We start from the raw sequence: 21,266 nt of genomic DNA on the forward strand, positions 1-21,266 counted from the left end.
TCACTTCCGCTATAAACTTTGCTCTTGAATTCAGTTTTCTCTCAATTTACTTGCCCCTCTTTACCAGTTTTAAGTTTCCAAAAGTAATCATTCTAATATCTTCTACTGGCTGGAATGCCTATTTCACAGCTTGTAACACAGTGACAACTGAAAAACACATGGACATGGGCCACTGGAGTCATCAGAAGACTCTTTATTGACTAGAATGAGCTTGGCTCAAGCTCTCAAGACTGAGCCTTTGTGTGTGCTTCAGGCAAGAGCAGAAGTTCTCACCAGGTAGTTCAAGATGCAGTTGCACACTGGAAGACAGCAGACAGGGAGAGATGAACAAATACCAACAGGTGATACAACATTTTACCTTTTACTGAAAGAGTAGATGTTCTTATAAAACAGTTTTATAAATCCTCAAGAAAAGGAGAGTCTTGTGAAGACATCTATTCTACAATTTGTTCTGGATATCAATAGCTAGGGTGCTACTGAAAAGGTAAAGGGTAAGCTTGCAAGGCATCAGTTTCCCCACAGCAACTGCCTCACACACAGGTCCTGTGAGGATATTAGAGAATCTTTCCTTACCTCTCCTTTACCACTTGCTTCCACTTGCTGCTTTGTAAGAGCGTGCACAAGGACAGTTTTTACAGACTAGCAGATATGCAGCCAATTTACCCCACAGTAACTTGTTTTCCTGCCCCTACTTGCAGGTCACATGCTCTTTTATGCATGCTAAAAATACTGTATATACTCCAAAAATAACCTTAATACTAATGCTTCATTTTTGCCTATAGCCTCAGTACCTTTTTTTGTACCCAATTCTTTATCAGATACACAGGGATACAAACCAGCACGTGGAGAACACATATGAATCAGATTATTTTCCAGGTCATCAGCCAACGAGGGGTCCTAATCCATTAGTTGCCTTGTCTCTGAACCCTCACATCCTAAAGCCCTTTCACTCCACCACTCAGGCTAGCTGCTATGAACAAAATATGTTTTATACCTTACCTTTTGGAGACTATCTTTCTATGTCACGATTTTATCCACTTAAGGAAAAAGCATGCTTAGTCGCTTAGTCTGACAAGCGCTAGGTTCTTGGGTCATTTTTCCTTTTTCAGATGGCAGAATAATTAATTTTGTAGACTCTCTTTGGAAAACATTTAATTAGAATGCTGCTTAACCTTCAGACCTCTGGTTCTGCAAACATGATGGATATAGGCCAAATTTTAAGGGATTTTAACTGTTGATCTATAATGGGCACTCTGACAAGCTAGCATAGGAACACAGCAGATTTTTATCTTTAAAAAAATATTAAACCATAGTCAACACTGAACTACAATAGCTGCTTACTTCCTTGGGTAATAAACACCAGATATGCAACTGGTTTTATTTATCACTTACAATAATTATTTATGCAGTGATGATGGTTATGAGCCTCACCTAAAGACCAGGACCCCGTGGTGTTAGGGTGCATACAAATACAGGTACAGAAGACAAAAACAACACCCCCACCCCCAAATCCATATTTCAAGCAAAAGAATTCATAGCTTCCTCTACCACACAGTTTTTCCCTGTGAGTTTAAAATGCATGAAGTTTGAAATTCAACTGAAGTATGAAAACACCAACTTTGCTTTTTTCAATATAAACAGGAGTGACTTTTTAAAAATGTCATCTTTCACTTTTTATATCCTTTGGAAGAGTTAGTGCTTCTGGTTTATGCTTCTGGTTTGGGTTTGGTGGTTTTTTTCCTTCCCTTCCTCCCCCCTTTTTTTTTAAACTAAACCATAATCACCAATTCTTCCACAGGTCTAATACAGCACAGCTTGTTCTTATCTACATAAACGTGGCTCCTGTGTGTGCAGGCATGTCTGTGCCTGTGTGTGAACAGCAATGCACAACTGCAGCACTTACACTGGAAGAGTTACGTGTGTTGTACCAACTGGAACGATTTCCATGGACTTTCCCCAGAATTTGTTTTTCCATCTTACATCTGAAACAGGAAGAGAGGGGAAAAAAAAAAAAAAAAAAAAAAAGAGAGAGAGACAGGTTTAGTCATAGGCATGGGCGAATCAATCTATTTTGGAGTTCTACTTTATTGTAAAGAAATGCAAAATAATGAATTGCAACATACTAAAAGTGTTCAAAGAATGCTGTGGACCTTCAAACATGGTTTTGTTTGTTTTTTCCTTTTTTTTTTTCCCCATTACATTATTGGTTATTTAAATAGCAAAGCAAAAGAGGCTTAAAAGTCCTCTCTCAAAACCTTTTCCAAAAGAGATGAATTTGAGTAAGCTATAGACAGTGTATATTTATCTGCAACTCAGCTGCTAGTGAATGAATGCAGACATTTCCAAAAAGAAAAGCAGAATTTCAAATACAAAAAAATAGCAAATAAGAGCATCCACAGTGCAGAAGCAAGAGAATGTTTCAAAAGGCACAAAATTGCAGAGGGAGTTAGTCCATTTTTTCTTTAAGTTTAACTGGCCCTTTTAAAATCTTGTCTGAATCACAGAGAGATATGTCCAAGCCTCACGCCATTTCTCCAAAAAAGATGAGAAATCTCAGTGCAAGTTTAGACAAATTTATTGAGCAAAAACACCTGGAAGAGAAAGAAACAAGGACAGAAAAGCATGGCAGAAGGGGTATAGAGTTAAATTTGGTTAGATAATCAGGCAGTAGCTTTCATAGTAACTTCAGGGGAATAGTATCCCTGCTGTATTGGACACTAGGAAGCCCCCATTCCCTGTGCAATCTGAAGAAGCGGGAAAAATTAATCTCCAGTCTCACGAAGATGTGAGTACTAACACAAGGAAAACCAAAACGCTGTTCCTGATGCAGTTGTCTGGGGCAGCTGTTACGCTGGCTGCGACATAGATGCTCGAACTCTAATCAGATTACATATCTCCTGGGTATATACGTGCAAGTGGCAGGACTGAGTCACACCGAGCTGCCTACCATTGCAACGGCTGGAAAGGGACACAGGGCAGAATTCTGCACAGATAAGGTAACCCTCTTCTTATCACCTGAGAAAAGGACTTAAAAAAAAAAATAAATAAAATTTGAAGCTTGATGCTGGGCCAGCCTCCTTAGTGGCAGCAATTCTGTTGTGATTCCCGTACTACACAGGTGTTGATGGTGTTGAGCCCAATTCTGTACTAGCTTCCTCTCTTCTGCAGGGGGATGGAAGAGAAAGGGCAAAGGCACGCCCTGCTGAGTTGAACTGCTAAAATCTGTTATCAGACTCTGTTACTTTCTCTGTTCTCATAAATGGCAAAGCTGTCCCACAGAAATCAGTACATGAGAAACATCTTGGGAAGCAATGTGTAACCTGATCATGCAAAAATTTTAGGACAGCTAAGAAAAGCGCACAGATGCTTTAATAGCTGGAACTTTCTCCTCTGAATTTCCATTGTTGATGTGTCCACACTCCTTTGCAAAAGCAGAGTCAGCTTCATAAGTCAGGGAAAATGATTTCGAAAAGAACTGTCCCTGTCAGAACGCAGCCTTCTGGCTCACTAGAGATGATCAAGAGATTTCTTGATGTTGAAACAGCTGAACTAAGGTCAGTGTCTGGTGGGATGACAGCACTACTCTGTCAATGCTGCTGAGGACTGTTTCCTTTTTGGCTGAAGAGCTAATTTGGTAAATGAAAAGATCTTTGCACACAGAAGAAACTTACCTCATTGACGAGCTACCTTTATGATTAACTTGAAGTTGATCTTTCCACATAAGTTAATATAGCCCGTAACAAGAGACCATAGCATTTACAAACTGACTTTGCATTGGAAAAAGAAAAAAGTCATTGTCTAGGTCTCCCATAAGCTCAGCTAGCCACACTTAAAACCAAAACAAAACAGCCCCAACAACACTGCAGTACCCTGACTGAGTCTGCTGTGCTCATCTAGACCAAATCTCATACGCTTTCTCATTGGTCAAATCCTCAGCTCTCATCTTTACAGAAGAGCTTTGCTCTCTAAATGCAAGCGTTAAAATACTTGAGCGATAACCATTGTCATGATATGTTGAACAAATCAGTCTCACCCGTTTTTATTAAGAAAGGCTGCTCTCTAGTCTTATTTATAGTTTTCAGTGACTGAATAAATTTTCGGTCATCTCTGCTATTTGGCTGGGAACAAAAGAACTCTTGTCCCTGTATTTGTTTACAAAGCAAAGAATTATATTGAATAATGAAACCCAGACTAATGACAGAGTTCCATTTCTGTTCAGTATGGCTTCATCCATAATAACTATAATCAAGTCAGCAGAGTCAATCCTAACAGAATTAAAGGTTATAATATGGCTACACTGTGAATTGACAAACCTCTGGGTGAAGGATTTCAACTGAGTTAAAAGACATAGTTATGTCCTGTGTACATTCCAAAAATACCTAACCACACAGGTACTGTGACTGGCTGACATCTTCGCCAGCATTACAGAGCGAACAAAGCTCCAACACGCTTCTTTTGAAACACAATGTTAGTAGTTGAATAGCACAAAATCTTACATACTGTAATGATGCCAGCAGAGAAAGGTAAATATATTTATCCTTGCTGTTATGCTCATTTTTGGAAATTATTTTCAGAACAGGTTTACAAGATCTGCCAAGGCTCAAGATTTAACTTGTAGTTTTTCAAGCTGTGTTCCAGCTTGTTTGTTTTATAAACAGCTTGAGGTACAACTCTTCTTTATGAAAGAACCCCACTCGAAACAAACCTGATTTTAAAGAAATGCAGATATTTTTACATGAAAAGAAAAATCAATTAATGTTATAAGAAAAAAACTGAACATCTTTATAATAGCAGAACATCTAAGTAAGAAGTGTGCAAGTAAGTATAGGCCAGCATTTCTTAAAGCCATTCTAGTACAATTTAAGCAGGGAATTTCAACTTTTCCCAATTTCTGAATATTTCATGTTAGACATAAATTGAAAATATTATGAACACTGTAAAAGAAAATGATAGACTGAAGAGTTACCTTGCCAAAAAGCAAAATTCACAGATTCAGCATGGCATGCAGAAATAGGTGGATGGTGACTGACCTAATAGCAAGACATGAAAGGGGAAAAAAAAAAAGATGGACATATTAATACTTGAACAGGCATTTTGATTTGGGTTCTTATTTTTTTTCCCTTCATTTTTCATTCATATATGGAATTTCCAATTTCATTTACTTTCCTTTTGTAGCTGTGTCCTGAAGAGGGAGCCGGTGAGGCTAATAAGTTACAGAGACCTAAGAAGCCTTCAAAGAAATGGGAAGCACTTATTTTAAAAGGCCTGTGAATTTGTTCCTCGAGTGAAAATCTAACTATATATGTTGTACACTGTCTCTAAGATGATAATTACATTTACCTCTAGGACCCCTTCACAGAGTAACCGAAGCTGCACTGACAGTACACAGACAAAAATTTAAAAAAAACCAAAACCAACGAAACAAAACCCCACAAAGGGCCAAATTCTTCTGTACAGTAAATACCAACAAAACCCTGACTGTGAGGGAGGAGACAACGATCAGCGTCTCTGAGGGTACCATGGGTGGCAAAATCAAGCTATGAAATTCCATCCAGCAACGCTTACTGCTGCAGTAGTCACACCCCCGGTGTTTCTTGTGCAAAACTCTAATCACATGCACTGCGTTTTATCAGCTTTGGGCAACAGCACATACGTGAATTAGGGCAACCACCAAAACAGCAAAACAAGGACTGTGAGTAAATAAACAAATACACAATGCAGACTATTAAAAGGAAATAGTAAATAATATACTAACTGCACGAAGTGAAAGCAGCCACTCCTCCTTGGCTGTAAATTCTCCCTTCTGGGTGAACACAACTAACAATTGACCAGGACCAACTCTTTGATGTGCAATGTCTGTTCTTTTGACAAAGACAACTTTATTTTCAAGTCAAATTACTATTTCCCACTGTGAATTTAATTTCTTGACCACCTACACGTGGCTCATATGCAGTTTTAGTTTTTGCTTTGTTACTCGTTTTGCAAATCTGTTATCAAGCATTTTTTCTGCAGGCATCCAGTTATTTACTGAACATCTTGGTTTAAAAAAAGAGAGAGGAAAAAAAAGTACTAATTACTCTCAGTTGTGCTCTAATCCACCAGGAGCAACACTCTCTCTCACATACTACACCCAGATTAACCCCAGATGTCACTATAATTCATGGGTTAAACTTAGCTCTCACTTAAACTGTTATAATTCCAGCCTAAGGTCATGATGCTAAGTGGAGTTATTCTAAACTCACTCCAGTAATAGAGCAGAATGTCTGTTATTTTATACGTTTTGCCTATCCATGCCATGGATTGCATACTATCTGCACTAACAAGTTACCTAGAGTAAGCATCAAAATGCTTGTGCAAACAGGCAAGAAGCAACAGCTGCTGATGCAAAGAAAAATATTCAACGCTCGTAAGCTACATGAAATTTCTTTCCTCCTATACTGCCCTCCCTTCTTAATATTCCTCCACTCCATACTATTATAGTAACTTTACCGCTCTATAAACTCACATCACTTATTGCACATATTTGAACAATAGTTGTTAACAGTCCGAGCCCCCTCATGTATTAAAATTCTTTAGAAAAAGTAGTCTTTGTACTGATTTATCCAATATTCACTTCCTTTAATTCAGTCTAACATTAAGCTCAGTACCAACCTTTATTCACCACTGTGTTACTCCAGTTTGATGTTACACTGGTAACTGCAGTGCTCAGTATATATCATCTTAGAACCGAAGTAACACAATGAAGAACCAGATATATTACTTCAACTTTAAATTTGATTCTTTCTTTGATTGGTTTGTGCCTTTTTTTTTTTTTTCCTCATTTTAACTCTTGCCTGTGACATTTCCTGAGACTAACGGAAGATCATAGCACTCCTTTTTGTCAGTTCTAAAACATAATGTACAAAATGTTGTATCTTCAGAGGTGGTAAAAACACTTTTCCTAAAAGAAGCCTCTTACACCCTTGCCCACTGCACTTTTTGTAATTTTTTTTCTGTTATGTCTAGACAGAATGAGACAGCTTTCAATCATTCTTACTCTGCTAGGCACCAGATTATTTAAGTTTTATCTCTTTCTAACATATGTCTCAAGCTTAGCAATTTTGGTAACTTGGCTGGTTTAAACTTAATATTTTTCACCCATACTTAAATAATTATTCTCCTATTGGGGAATTATTTTCATAAACACTCAGACCTTGATGTGTTGTAGACATTCTTCACCTACTAAGCTGTGGTACCAGATCTGAAAGGCTTAGCTCACAAAGTACTTGGACAGGAAGTAGAAATATTTATGGTGCCATGGAAGATACTAGTCATTGATTGACTCATACGAGGGATATACTTCTTTTTAAAAAAAGACATTAAACGGCTGAAGATACAGTATTTTTAATGATCACACACAAAAGAAAGTGACAAGAATGCGCATGCTTGTTGCAGTCGGGATCAGATTTCAGCATGGGGAATCGCACTCTGCTTAACCAGATTATCTAGTTACTGGAGAGGGCAGCTTGCCAGCCTTGGCTTCTCGAGTGTCAGCTGTTGCTTGTCATGTTCCATCCCAGAATTACTGGACTTCCCTCAAAAAACAACTTCCTTCATTTATAATTCTGCAACATCCCTTGAATTGTGTTTGGCTCAGGTTATGTGAAGTAATTTTGTATCTTGCTACTGATTCCAGAGGATTCGAGCCATACATTTAGAATTATGCAGTGTGTCAAGTAGCAAATCTAAGGGCTGCAGCATACAATACCTGTTCCGCAAAGAACTGGAAACCCTTATCTTCACGAATACATTCATAGGTTTCTCCAAGTACAGGATTAAATGGTTTACTTCCAGCTCGGTAGTAACTGGATGCGTATGCAGAGACTGCAAATGCAGCTATATACACCTGTGAATAACATATGTGGAATTTTGATTAATTAATTTACCATAGCTATGCACAATTTTTGCTATACATTCTGATTTAACGGGGAAAAACAAACACACACCAAAAGCCCCCCAAAACCAAAAATACCACCACAACAAAATATGTTTTTTATCCTGACATCAAATTCTGATATTTTTCCCATCACTTGCAGATTACAAACATGCATGTTTCCTGCAAGTTAAGCACTAGCTCACGTATTAGAGAATTATTCAGTTTTCAGAGAGTCATTCCAGGGATGGAGTTATTAGGGTCAAACACTGCAAATTTCATCAACTGAAAACAGCATTTCTGAAAACTGTTTGAAACAGCTTAGCATTCTGCAACACAGTTCAAAACAGTAATCTCAAAAATCACTGTTAGATTTTGTATTATAACTGGCTTTTACAGTTGTGGTCTGTGATTCTAAGGATCTACCAACTGTCTTTTTCCTAAACATGGCACAGGCAGCACTGGGTAAGTTTTCACCAAGTTGCTATTATATTTCTAATGCAGTTTGAATTGAATTGCATTTTACCCGCTGTGCACTATTACCTAGTAATGAAACTGTTCCTGATTATGACCGAGACACGGGTAACCCTTCCAAATTTGTGGTCAACTCAAGAATAATTCCTCCTAAACCTGAGGAATTAGAATTTGGGGTTGTCTGTTGAGGTCTCTTTTGTACGATTTTTCTCTCCTCATCTTGTGATAAAGTAGATGCTCTCCTTTCACAACTTCAGAAACTGAATCCACTTCAGAATGGCTCTTTCATGAACTATTGCAATTACTTCACAACAGCTAGCAAGAATTTTGCCTCAGGATTTCTCAAAGATAAAGAATACTCCATTCTGAGGTAATTTCCAGATGCTTAAGTTTGGGAAGGAGGGAAAAGGTTTATTTTCACTCCCATATGAACAACTGCTGCTCATTTCCTTTTCCTTTTAACGTATGTTCTCAAGAAAACAAAAAAAGGTCTGCACCAAATCCCCAGTTAATAGCCAGACCCTCTCTCCTGAGAACTCACACTAAATTGTCACCCTTGCAGAGTGTCAGAATGGAGCAGGAGGCTTTTCAAATAGCATCCATAACACGACTATTTACATCCATTAATAACCTCATTTTAAGACAAGATATATTGAGTTACAAAGGCTTGATTCAGTTTAAGGGACAATCTATAGCTTCCATTTAAGAAAATTTAGAGAGCTTTTAATCCTTTATTTACAAGGTTACATATTAAGTAGCTCTTGTGCACCTGGAAGCAAAACAACCAAAATGCACTTTTCTCGTATTCTTTTGCCAAATGCTGAATTCGAGGTTCTGCACCAGCAGAAGATGACACCATTATTGTACTGAACATGCATTCATATGCCCTAGTTTTGAGGTCCTGAACATTCTGTATCAACACCAAAACTTCACAAAACCAGTTAATAAAACAAATGGAGCTCTTTTAGTTAATATAAAGACATCACAGTAGCGTAGGGCTAGAAGATCCACCATCCTCTATGCACAAATGCATTACCAGATTAGACGCCCTTAAAAAAAAGACATTCTGTAGCTTTCATACTCAAGAGAGAAGTACATCAATTCAACCCTCCTCCTTTTTTTGTTGTAAATTTTTAATTTTACAGAGTAAGAGCTGCAAAACAGAACTAAACTACTTTGTTTAACCTTGCAGGACAGCGAGGCACTCAAGGAGAGAGACTTTCTGATAAAACAACACAAATTATGCAGAAGAGTCAAAAATAGTGGGTATGTAAGTATGTACAGACACACATTCGGAGAGTCTGCCTTTCTCAGCTGGGTGAAAAAAATAATGGAACGGAACATCTTCACTCCTTTGGTAGACTGGTTTTATATTTATTCTAATCACGTTGAATGTTCCTAGGTACTTGGAATAAAATATTTACCATCCGTTCAAATGGGTTAGGCGTATGCGCTGCTTTATCTAGTAGTTCACTGTACTCCAGCTCCTCGCAGAGACGCTGAAGGGTGTTAAGTGGCTCATTTAATTCAACAGGCATGGCCACTTTGGAGAGATCCTTTCCTATGTTGTTTCTCAGGATATTCCATAGGCTGATGTTGCTCGTATTAGGACACGGAGCTGGTAAACATGTTCTCCGTTTAGAATTGCATCCAATTCCACTTTCGGAAATACAGTCTGAAAAGGAAATGGCAGAACAAGTCAATTCACTTTTTACTTAGTTTTACCCTCTTTGCAAACATACACTAAAATGCAACCATCTTTTCTCTGTCAAAACTTCCTTCCACCCTCACGATTCATGCAAGTATTTCACTTGTGATTGAAGACGGCCTGTTATAAAAATGATAAAATTAAGAACAAGATTTTAATTTCTGTATGTTAACTGAGGTAAATGCCAGGTACAAAAGATGCATTAAAAAATGACCTTCCTTCCCCTTAAAAGCTATAAGAAAGGCTCAGGCTTTCCATTGAGTTCAAAAGAGTAAATATTATAAATATTTTATTTGTAACAGATTCCTATGTGTTTAAGTAACATAAAACCTCCCTTCTTGACAGAGCTTCAATTAAGTTGACACTTCTCAGAAGGCAAGGCGTAACTTACAGATCCAAGCATAATAAAAAACTCCTACCTATCTTTTCCTACTTTTTTGAATACTCCTACCAGGGAAATGTACTACACCACAGATTTACATGCAGGCTTTTCCACAGTACTCCCTATAGCACTTAGCATTTAAAAAAATTGAGTGATGTTAGCTTTTAGAGACTCCCGTACATTAGTGAAGAAATGGCCTGTTTTAAAGGTGGAAAAGATTAAGCAACTGTGGAGCTAATGGGTTTGCTGAAGGCTAAAATAAAGGACTCACGTTGAGAGTCCTTGACATGAATATCTGAGGTCTGCATTGCTATGTCAAAGCAATTGGAACAGGATAAATAGTACTAAGTGTGCCATGAAATGATTTGTGGCATGATTAAAACAGAGCTACAAGCTTCTGCAACAGGAACTAGTCTCAAGTGATTATGTTGGCTTATCTGTACATCAGTCTTACTTCAGAGAGGAATATAGTTGCTGCTACAAGAACATACTTTATCTTTAAATGTCCTCAGAAGCACCTGCCCTAGAATCAGCTACCATTCAGAGGCATCCATGTAGAACCTCAGTCTGTCAACCTTTGTCCTCATCTGGCTTTCCTCACACAGCTTTGTCTTGGAAGAATTAAACCAGCACTGGGCAGCACATTTTTCCTGTGAATTGCTACCCCTAAATGCAGGATTTCAAGCAGTATTTCCTCTGCTGTTCCACTGACATGAACATGATATCAGCAGTGCTTCCAACAGTGACAAAGTAGCGATAACCACCAGGGCTAACTTCTCCATCACCGCCGTGTACGCTAGCCCATGCCTCAGATGGAGGTTTTCAAGTGTAATCAGCAGCCCCAGAATTTTGAGGAAGAAGTTTCCATCTTCCCTGCCACTCACAAACTAGAAGTCTTAATATCTCATGTGAGTGAGTTACTGTTACGCTTTCTTTTTGCATAAAAATGGCATGGGCACTACGAATAAAAAAATTTACCTGAAAAAAATATACTGTTAAGAGGTTGGTTCCTATACTTCCATCTTGGAATAGATTATTGAAAATAAGAAGAGGTCAAAAAGAAGGATGCTCCCTTAGACACCTCAGGAATGGGGAGATATCTGGAGAGGAAGAAGGTAAATGCTAAAAATTTATCCTTGTTCAAAAGAGCTCTCTGTAATGGGATTTGGTTATATCCCTTGACGGTTTCTGATTAAAAGTAGAATACTAATTGACTGAACTACATATTCTGGGGCCAGCCCATTAATTGGGGTAAACTGGTGACAAAAAAGATATGAGAAACAACTAAGATATTCAGATACCAAGTTTTCTATACAGTCGAGTTTTCCCATCCCTCCAAGAAAAGAAAAGCCCACGTAGATCTGGTTTGCAAGAGCTGTGGCTAATGGCCAGCAACAATACTGAAAGAGATTTAGACATCTGACCTCCACCAAGACTCAGTGACTTTCAAGGCCAGACTGGACCACGATCATCATCTGGTCTGACCTTTTACATTACAGTGGCCAGAGGATTTGATAATAAACCCACAATTTCTGGTTCAGCTAATGCCCTGTAGGAAAAAGGCCTCCAGTTTGCTACTAGTGGGAATGGCAGGCTGCCCAAAGCACACAGAGAGCAGGCACCAGAAGCATGTAGAGTTGCTGCTAATATGGAAGAGCTTCGGTGATGGTCTTTGTTATGAGAATATGAACAGTCAAGCTAGTAGAGCTTTCTAAGGTCCAGGTAACAGATAAATCAATATGTATTCTTTCCTCTCTTTCAATAAAATCTTCATTTTTAAAAATTTAGAGAATACAACAGACCTCCAGGCATTTCAAACTACCCAAGCTCACAGGGATCCGCTGGTCCTTGGAGATGACCAGGAAACAGCTGCTAGTAAGAAACCATAGTTCAGCCTTTTTGAAGTTAAAAATATATTGATAGAGGAGGAAGAACATCGTGATTACCAAAAGGAGTTGAAGGCAATTAGTTTGTTATGACAAATTCTTCTCCCTCTTTTTTTTTTGTTCTGTCTCTAATTAGCAAGACAGTTAAATAAGCATTTGTGCTAACAAGACTCTCATGATTAAAAAACACAAGAAAAATCCTTGCGGTCATACGTCAGGCCTCCCAGTGTTTTCCCTTAAACACTGAGTTTTGCTAAAAACAACAGAATTCTGAATACGGTCGTTAAATTGCAAACTGAAAAAAACAAGTGACGAATGGAAAATTACTTTTTGAAAAAAAAAAAAAGAAAGCAGCTAGGCTTTGCTACTTTGAAAAATCGTGTGACCATGAAAAGAACTGAAAAGAAGTGGGAGCTGCACCAAAGCAGCCAAGAAAATAGGTTTCTCTGCTGATACAGAACCACCATCCTGCTGCATCAATGGTGCCTGGGCCCTGTTAATCAGATTAGCCAGAATGTGCTGTTCAAAACCAATCTGAGGCTGTAAGAGAAAACAGCAGGCTGTTTACATCTCAAAACCTGTAATATCAAATTACTTCTAGTAAGAGAAGAAAAAAAAAAAGCCTGAAAAAAGAAACAAATACAAAACAACACTGAACTTACCTAAAGTTTGCCTTTCATTCTCTATGTCATTGCTTAGGTTATCTTCTGAGACATTATCACTGATATCACTCACGTATGAGTCATCATCTGATACCTGAGTGTGGGGCGGGGAAATAAGCAAGATACATCACTCGTTAAAATAACCCCATATGCACATGAAAATTGTTACTTTCCCCTGCCATTATTATTTTAATAGATTTGAACGGTTTAAGCTCTGTTTTGGTACTACAGGAAAGTACTAAGTCCTAAGAAGAAACAATTGATTTTGGGAGAGACCACTATAATTGAAAATTCAACTATTCTTTTAGTGGAGACATGCTTCATCTTCTTGGCCCCACAGCTAAGAAGTTTTTCCTCATATCAAAGCCAAGTTTTTTATAGAGTCCGAGAAGAATTGGCAAAATGAGTTATTAAGTTCCAATATGCATGACATCAGCCCCAAGGTACCTACAGGTACCACAAGGACAGGTATGAAGATATATTTCTATAGTACAATTTCTTAAGCACCTGTATAATGACCCAAGGCAGACAGTACAATATATGGAGTATCTGCATACTAGCTACCTAATTGCCATGTGCGTTAATGTGCATATAAGTGTTCTCCATAATAATTGCTACATTTTACCGTGAAGAGACAATGACAACAAATAAATACATGCAGCATATTGCCTTCTAAATGTTTCGAAAATTTTCATTTTCTAGCAGTCATCTGATGTGCAATTAGCACTCAGAAAGACCTCATGTTAAGAAGCAAATAAGAAACTACATCAGAATGATGTCAATCTTAATGCTTAGACCTCATTTTCTGAAGAACTAGCAGACAGCAGGACTTCCTGTGCATCAAAAAATTCTGTGAGAGAGTCAGCAATAGACAGTCTGCTTTCATTGGAGACCTGGTGAACCAGACCTCTGCTTTCTTCTCTTGCATTTTCCTGTTTAAAAGAAATAAAAAGTTTTGAGAGAAGTACCACAAATAGCATTCATGCATGTAGTTCCACAGTCACATAACTTAAAGGGCTGTAAAACACTGGGAGAAGATTGCACATGCTCCCCTCCTATTTAGTAAAAGGTAGCATGTGTTTCAAAGAGGGATTTAAAACCAGAGTAAAACAGACCAAAGAGAACAAAAGAGAAGGAAAAGAGCAGTGCTTATTCAGTAAATCAGTTAAAAAAAAAAGGATAAAAAAATGCTTTGATATTTGAGTGATTTAGCCAGATATACGCAAATGTATCATCAAAAAGCCCCCAAAAGGACAAAACTCCCATCTCTTTATACTACATCTTAGATCCACATTCCTTTCTGATCTTAGCAAATGAATTAGTCTTCTCCTCCCAAGCCTTGCTTAATGCAAAGCCTGTGATGCAGTGGCATACAAAATTCAGAGGGGCAAAGTTGCTTCCTATATAATAGCAATACTTTCCTAGCTCTCTGTCTTATCACTAGATAATTTTCTATGCTGTTCTGTGGGAGGTTTTCCTTCATATCCACGCCTGAGATAGCTCTGTGTTAACCAAACCCAGCACATTATCAAAGCCATGTAAGTGACATTGCTTTTGCTGCTGCAGGCACGTTGGACAGCCACGGACATCTCAGTAACTCATCCCACGGGAGCTCTACAGATGGTTGGCGTAAGCGGAGTTCCAAAAGGTGGCCTAGCAAAGATGGGATGACCCGTGAGACTTGGTTCATTCTGTGAATGCAGTAAAAAAAGTTGGAGAACACTGTGCACTATTGTTTTCCCTGATAACTCCACAAACACCGAGGAAAAGGGCTGGCTGCCCCAAAGGACTGTATTAGCTGCTCTCAAGCTTTTCTGCATGAGATGCTTTACTAATCTGTAACTGTGACTGCCCTATCATAATGTTGCTGGAATTGTAGCGTTTTACTTTGAAAACAACATAAAGAACAATCTGACAAGTCTATAATCAAGCTGACAAATCTTTCAAAGCTTTTCTGCTGGTAGATTCTGTGATAACATAGAATGTTATTCAGTACGGGCTGATAATTTTGACACGGTAACAAACCAAACTGTTATCACACAAAAGACTTAAAAAAATACTTCTGATACAGCAGCAAGGAAAGAGGAAACTTCAACATTACCTGCGTGTGGGATGACAGATACAGTAGCTTACGAGTTAAAAAAAAAAAAAAATCTTCAACATGTGAGCATTGCTACTGGGATTCTTTCCAATACTATTTTGAATCTGAGAAGGAAAGTGAGCAGGAAAGACTCATAAAAGAACAGCAGGTTTTTATATCCATCACATGAGAGTTTCAGGTTGTCTTCTTTCACGTCCCCACCCTGACGTGATAAACTACAACATAAACGGCCCAACAGACAAACTAAGCTTTTAGCTTATGCAAAGGCTTGGGGTACTAGTTCATACTGTTTCAATTTTCACAGGTCTATCATAGCACCTTATTACTTAGAGCAGCATTTTGTGCAGTGGCCCCATCTTCCTCACAGCAGCATTACTCTGTCATAGTCCTCAGAAAAATCTAAAACTAAACTTCTGCAGTGTAAGTGATTTAATCCTTAAGTTCCTTTCCAAACCACGCCAGAAAGAATTTGTGAATGAAACCTCTAAAGGACCTTTTGGAAGCTATTTTCATCTCATCTGTGTGTGTGTGTATATATATAGTGCATAGAACAAGTTTCAGAAATAATCCATTGTCATTGCAAGGACCTTCACTAAACAAGAAAATAAAGAACTTCTGAAATTAAAACCCAATACGTTAATGCTTGTCTGGATAGCAGTTTAAGTGCTGTTCAGATTCTCATGGGATTAAAAGCAGAAGGCATTAGAACGATTAACTACCTTAAAAAACCCCAAACAAACAAATAACAACAACAAAATGCACACCAAATAATCTCAAACATATAAATAAGACCAAAGCACGGCTCTACTGAAAAAGAACTAAACCAGAAGTGAACAGCCAGAACACTTAAACTGTCTTTAAAAGGAAATGATAAGTTATATAAAACCCCCAGTATTAACATCCACTCAAGTTCTAATGAAAGATTTATCCTACAAGCCCAGCAGAAGTTTCTGTATGAGTTAACATTTAGGAAAACCCACCAGAAATAACATAGTTCTTGCTTCCCTCACTAGCACCATTAACACCCAGATCCTATATAAATACACCGGATTCACACGCATTCTACAGCCAGCCAAAAAACTGAACATCGGCACGTCCCAAATGTCTAACTGGATATGTGGAAGACTCCCTGTTTTCACACAAAGAAAACCAAATGGCTGAAAGGGCTATTGTATGTCTTGCTTCTTCGATCCTTTCATGGAAATGTCTGGTAGTTGTTCTAAACCTTACACGAGCCACAGCGGTAGCCAGCGTTCTGGGCTAACAATATTTACACAGGCAACAGAAAGAACTGCAGAACTTGAAAGTTAACAAGGGAGCAAGGGTGAGAGAAACAGCAGCGCGAGGGCAACAAGGTGGCAGGTCTGTTCATATTGAATGGGAAGCTGACAGAAGGTGGGGGAGAACACTGGGAACCGGCAGCAAAAAGCAATGAAAATGTGCTCAGGAAAACTGCTCACAAGGAAAGTCTTTCAAATCACATATTTCACAATGCATCATCAGAAACGACTCATGACCACGAAAGCGGACTCATTTTACTAACACGACACACCATAGGGAAGACACGAAGAACAGGACAAGACGCAGCTAACGCAGCACTGTCTAGATGTGGGGGCTTGAGGAACAGACACCACTGAAAGAGGAAATCCATACCCACCTTCACCAAATCTGGACTTGATTTCGCATTAGATGCTGAATCAAGGATCATAGACTCGGCATGTATTCTGCGTAACCGGTCTTTAAGATCTGTGTTTTGTGCTATTGCCTGGAATATTTAACAAAAATATTGGGGATATAAAGTTCTCTCAACTAACTTGAACGTGCCTTTATTGTGTAAAAAGGGGTGAAGAGTATTTAAAGCACAGCATAAAACACCACCACATGATTTTTTTTACTGGCTCAGCAAATCATTTATTATAAATGCTTCAAACCTTGTTCCTTAGCTCTCAAAACTAATTTTGTTCAGTGTGAGGAAAAAGACACGTAAACGGAGAAAAAAAGCCAAAGATGGCAGGGATATTTCATGTTACCAGGTTTTGCAAGCTGATTTAATAAATCATAAATGAATTTTGTGCATCTTTTTTCTTTTCAAGCTTTCTTCCTTCATCCCCATCTTCAACCTAGCCTCTCTCAACATTAATTCTTACTCTTGCCACATCCCAAACCATTGGATTTTGCCATTAGCCTCATATACAGACAGTTCCTTCTTCCTTCCACTGACAGAGAAACACAACTTAGATTCAGACAGGTACAAGCATGATTTGTGTCCTATCAGCTTATAACAGCAGTGATCAGAATAAAAAGCCTCTACTGCAAAGTCATGTTTGTTTCATGTTATTTTCTCACGCTGGGTGCACCTGATGGACAGATGTCAGATTAGATTCATAGGAAGAGAATGCAGCCCTCCCTGCAAAGAAAATACATCTGTAAAAAAAAGATGGAGTTACTAATTTTGGAACAATACTAAAGACTTACTGCCCATTTTAGTGACCTGAGTCAATACTAGGATGTGGAGAACCCTGCTGTTCCCACATCCACTTTGTCCCACAGATGCTTCTGATTTCCAACAATTTTTGTTGGAAATAGTCTGGAGGGCAGGAAAGACAATAAGCTCAAAGTGGTGATGGAAGGGAGAAAGTAATTTCTGGCTTTACATGTGCATGGTCTGAATTCACCATACAGTCAAACATCACTGCTGCGTCAAGTGTTCAAGTGGACAGCATTGCATTACACCCACAACAACAACAGAGTGCAAAAAAGAATTTACACAGCTTTCTCGTAATAGTATTCTCCAGTTTTCATGTTTGCTACATAGTGTTTTCTTCTTCTATTGTCTTCTTCATCCCCCAGAAATAAAAATACTGTACTTTTTCTCATTCTGTCTTTGCCTTGCTTAGACTGTGTATAGGTCAAGGATCCTATCTTAATGAGGGAGAAGCAGAGGCAGGGATGCCACATTTGTGGTGTTTTATCCACTTTAAATCTGTTCACTTTTCTTCCCCTGCCAGGCTAACGAAAGCAAAACGGAGTTATGTTTGATTTTTTTGTTCTTCATGTACAGAAAACAAAGTGGAATGAACAACAACAACAAACACTAAGTCAAAGTCATCAACACAGGACTCTTGCAAGGAAGTCCTAGAAATATGTCAAGTTTATCAGATCTGTGCTTCCCTACATCTTCAGAGAAGCTTATTCCTTTCTCCTGCAGGATGCTCTGCTGTACAAGGTGAGAAACTTTCTGTTGGCATCATGGCTTTACAGATCTATAGGCTACAAATAGCTTTCACAGGTGTTAACCTCTGCTGAAACTGCCAGGGTTCACAGATGACTTCTGGATTGGGTACAAAAGGCTTATTAAGTATCAGATAAGACCTAAAAGCACGACTTTTAAAACAACATTTAGAGGATGAAGATGGTCAACAGAATTTCATCGCTCAAAAAAAGAAAAAAATCATGCTGAGTGTTCATGGAGTTCAGAAATGTTAAACCAGAATTTTTGATATAAAATGGTAGACAAATAAGACTGGAAAAATCAAAGTCACCTATTCAACTATCATGAGTAGAACATCTGAAAGCCAAAAACAAAGTAGTGCAAGTGAGTGAGTATCGTTATCATGCAACAGGTTTCAGCTTTCTCTAAATACTCTGAAGACATCATGGCCTCTAAGGGTTTAGGCAAAGAGGCATAGCGTGTGCCTGAAAAGCTATAACCATATACAGCTTTCTTAAAGCAAAAGGAAGTTTGCATACTGAAATGATTCTAAGATGATCTATATCACATTTATCAGTGCCAAGGAGTCTCCCTTGCCTCTGACTAGGAATTTGCAACAAACACTGAAATTTTAAGACCGTGGTAATGATGGCCCTGTTGCTCTGAAATCAGATCACTGTTTGGTTGACGTGTTTCAACACGACCAAGCTGAAAGTTCTGGTCTCAATCAATTACAAGAAGCACACCAAACAAAACCCCTGCCTTTTTAAAGAACATAATCTTCTGTCATTTATAATAGAACTCTGCCCTAACAGCTCCATTGCTGCTTTTAGGTGACTACAGATAATTAAGGTTGGAAGTCAATATAAACAAGTTATTTCCTTTGTGGTGCCTTGGTGCAGCGTGATGAAGCTCTAGGGCATTACGAGGGGCAGCTGAGTGCTTTCAGCCACTATCATCGTTATTTTATGCCAAGTCACAGTGTGAATTTTTGAGTGCTGTTTAGGAAAAGAAAAGGGAAACCCGCAACCTACCAGAACTGAGTGACTGAACATTTTATGTTTCAAGAGAAAGTAGACTCATTGTCACAGAGCAGCCCTTTGATCCTTAACATTAAATGATACAGATTATACTATATACCTAAAACAATCTCTCAACTTCAGTGATTTCACAATATCTTTAACATTTAGGAAAGAGTCTTTGAAAAACACCATCTATAACAACTTACTATGCTTCAATACTGCAAATTCTAGCACAGAACAGATGCTAAAGAAACAGAAATTAACTACTATGAAATTCAGAAGTAGTATCTGATGACAATGAAGCTTGCTGAACTTTGGCATGTCACTTACAGATGTTAAGGCATTCTTCAAGCCAACTATTTGTGCAGATGGAGAGGAGGATGCATCGTGCTCCAGCATCTGCTTCAGCTTTTCTCTCTCTGTAGATATGGTGCTGAACGCTGACCTCAAGGTGAAGTAAACTAGAACCATTATGTAAAAAGTGACGGTTAAAAACAGCTACAAATGGTATACAACCGATTATGTAAAACTTCAACAAAACATCATTTATGATGACAGAAACAAGAATTTAGTTTGAGAGATCCAGGGTGGGTTACTAAAAACAAGTCATATTAATCAAGGTTATAGGGTAGATTTTTTAGTAGAAGAAATGTTTATGGTGAATGCTACCGTGTTGAATATATTAGCCACAGTCAAAATTACTCTGATTATTTGTGACAGATGGCAACAAAGCTAACTAACCACATCTGCTCTTCACTTTCTTTTGTTCCCCAATTAGCTTGAATCTTCAGATGGTCATGAGTCTATTCCACATTCCTTTAAGAATTCCAGTGGGGTAGAAGAAGATAGGGAAGAAAAAAAGTGAAATAGAAAAAAAAAGCAGCTATAACACATACTGTGCCACAGCTATAGGTTAGTAGTTTCCCCACAAGCAAGCCAACTGTGGTGTTGAGTTTTGTTATCTCTTTGGAATAAAGAAATTTCAGCTTGTTAGATGATTTAGTGACTCAAAGGGTCACATCCTGAATGTTGTGCACATTACGCTACTACTACTACTCCTTCCTGAGTCAGTATCACCAGCCTGAAACATTCAAATCAGACAACAGATCAAGCAACTTTAAAATCACTAGATTTTCAAAGGGGAAATGCGCTTTCCTTATTTTTTTTTTACTTCTAAGACATTTAATCTTTTCTTTAACCACAAGGAATAAAAATTTATTCGAGTAATATAAGTTTATGCAGGATTTCAACATTCATACTCAATTGGAGAATTAGAGGATTTCTGGAGGCCTAATTAAGCCTTGTAATACAGTAATGAGAATGGGCAATGTAAAAATGTACCCATCTACAGGGAAACAACATGAAATCTGAGCATGGATGCATGGAAAGAGCAAAGAGCAAGAAATGTCTGATACCTCTCCTAATCATCCACTCGGAGCTAAACTGAATCATCACCACTTCATTAAGTGATGTAACCTAACTTAATCTTATAAGAAAATATTCTTAGGTGTATTTCAACACTGCAAACCATTACCCAAGCTAATCCTCATGCTTTAACCTATTTGAAGAAATCTTTAACAGTATCACAGGGAGTGGAGAGGAAGATGTATCCACCATGATCTATTTTATTATCTTTTATTATCTTATGATCTATTTTATTATCGTAGCCTTTCATGTCAAAATCTTCAGTGACCTTAAATGTAATTTAGTAAGTTGTACAGTACTTACATTTTCAATAATTATTACATACCAAAGTACTAATGTTACATTTTATTTAACTTGTATCAAAAGCTAAAGCAAAAGTTGTCTTCGCTACTCTTTTTTGGAAGGGGTGTGGTATAAAGCAACTTTGGGGAAAAAAAAAAAATCTTTGTACTCTTAATAAAGTGATACTGTATTAAATAGCAC

The 21,266-nt window shown here is 38.1% G+C and overlaps 1 protein-coding gene across 3 annotated transcripts in view; it reads right to left on the reverse strand.

Annotated features, from left to right (window-relative positions):
- OSBPL3 (oxysterol binding protein like 3) overlaps positions 1–21,266 on the reverse strand; it is a 91,763-nt gene that overhangs the window by 7,659 nt on the left and 62,838 nt on the right. For 2 of the 3 annotated variants that reach the window (XM_065627451.1, XM_065627450.1), the window contains exons 12-19: positions 19,689–19,819; positions 16,783–16,890; positions 13,822–13,956; positions 13,025–13,118; positions 9,811–10,061; positions 7,748–7,885; positions 4,967–5,030; positions 1,904–1,982 (exon numbers count right to left, since the gene is read on the reverse strand). In XM_065627451.1, coding sequence (XP_065483523.1) covers positions 1,904–1,982; positions 4,967–5,030; positions 7,748–7,885; positions 9,811–10,061; positions 13,025–13,118; positions 13,822–13,956; positions 16,783–16,890; positions 19,689–19,819 — 1,000 coding nt within the window. The remainder of the gene's footprint in view (positions 1–1,903; positions 1,983–4,966; positions 5,031–7,747; positions 7,886–9,810; positions 10,062–13,024; positions 13,119–13,821; positions 13,957–16,782; positions 16,891–19,688; positions 19,820–21,266) is intronic. The other variant, XM_065627453.1, reaches the window with a different exon arrangement.

Source organism: Caloenas nicobarica, chromosome 2 (assembly GCF_036013445.1).
Source record: "Caloenas nicobarica isolate bCalNic1 chromosome 2, bCalNic1.hap1, whole genome shotgun sequence".
Taxonomy (NCBI): Eukaryota; Metazoa; Chordata; class Aves; order Columbiformes; family Columbidae; genus Caloenas; species Caloenas nicobarica.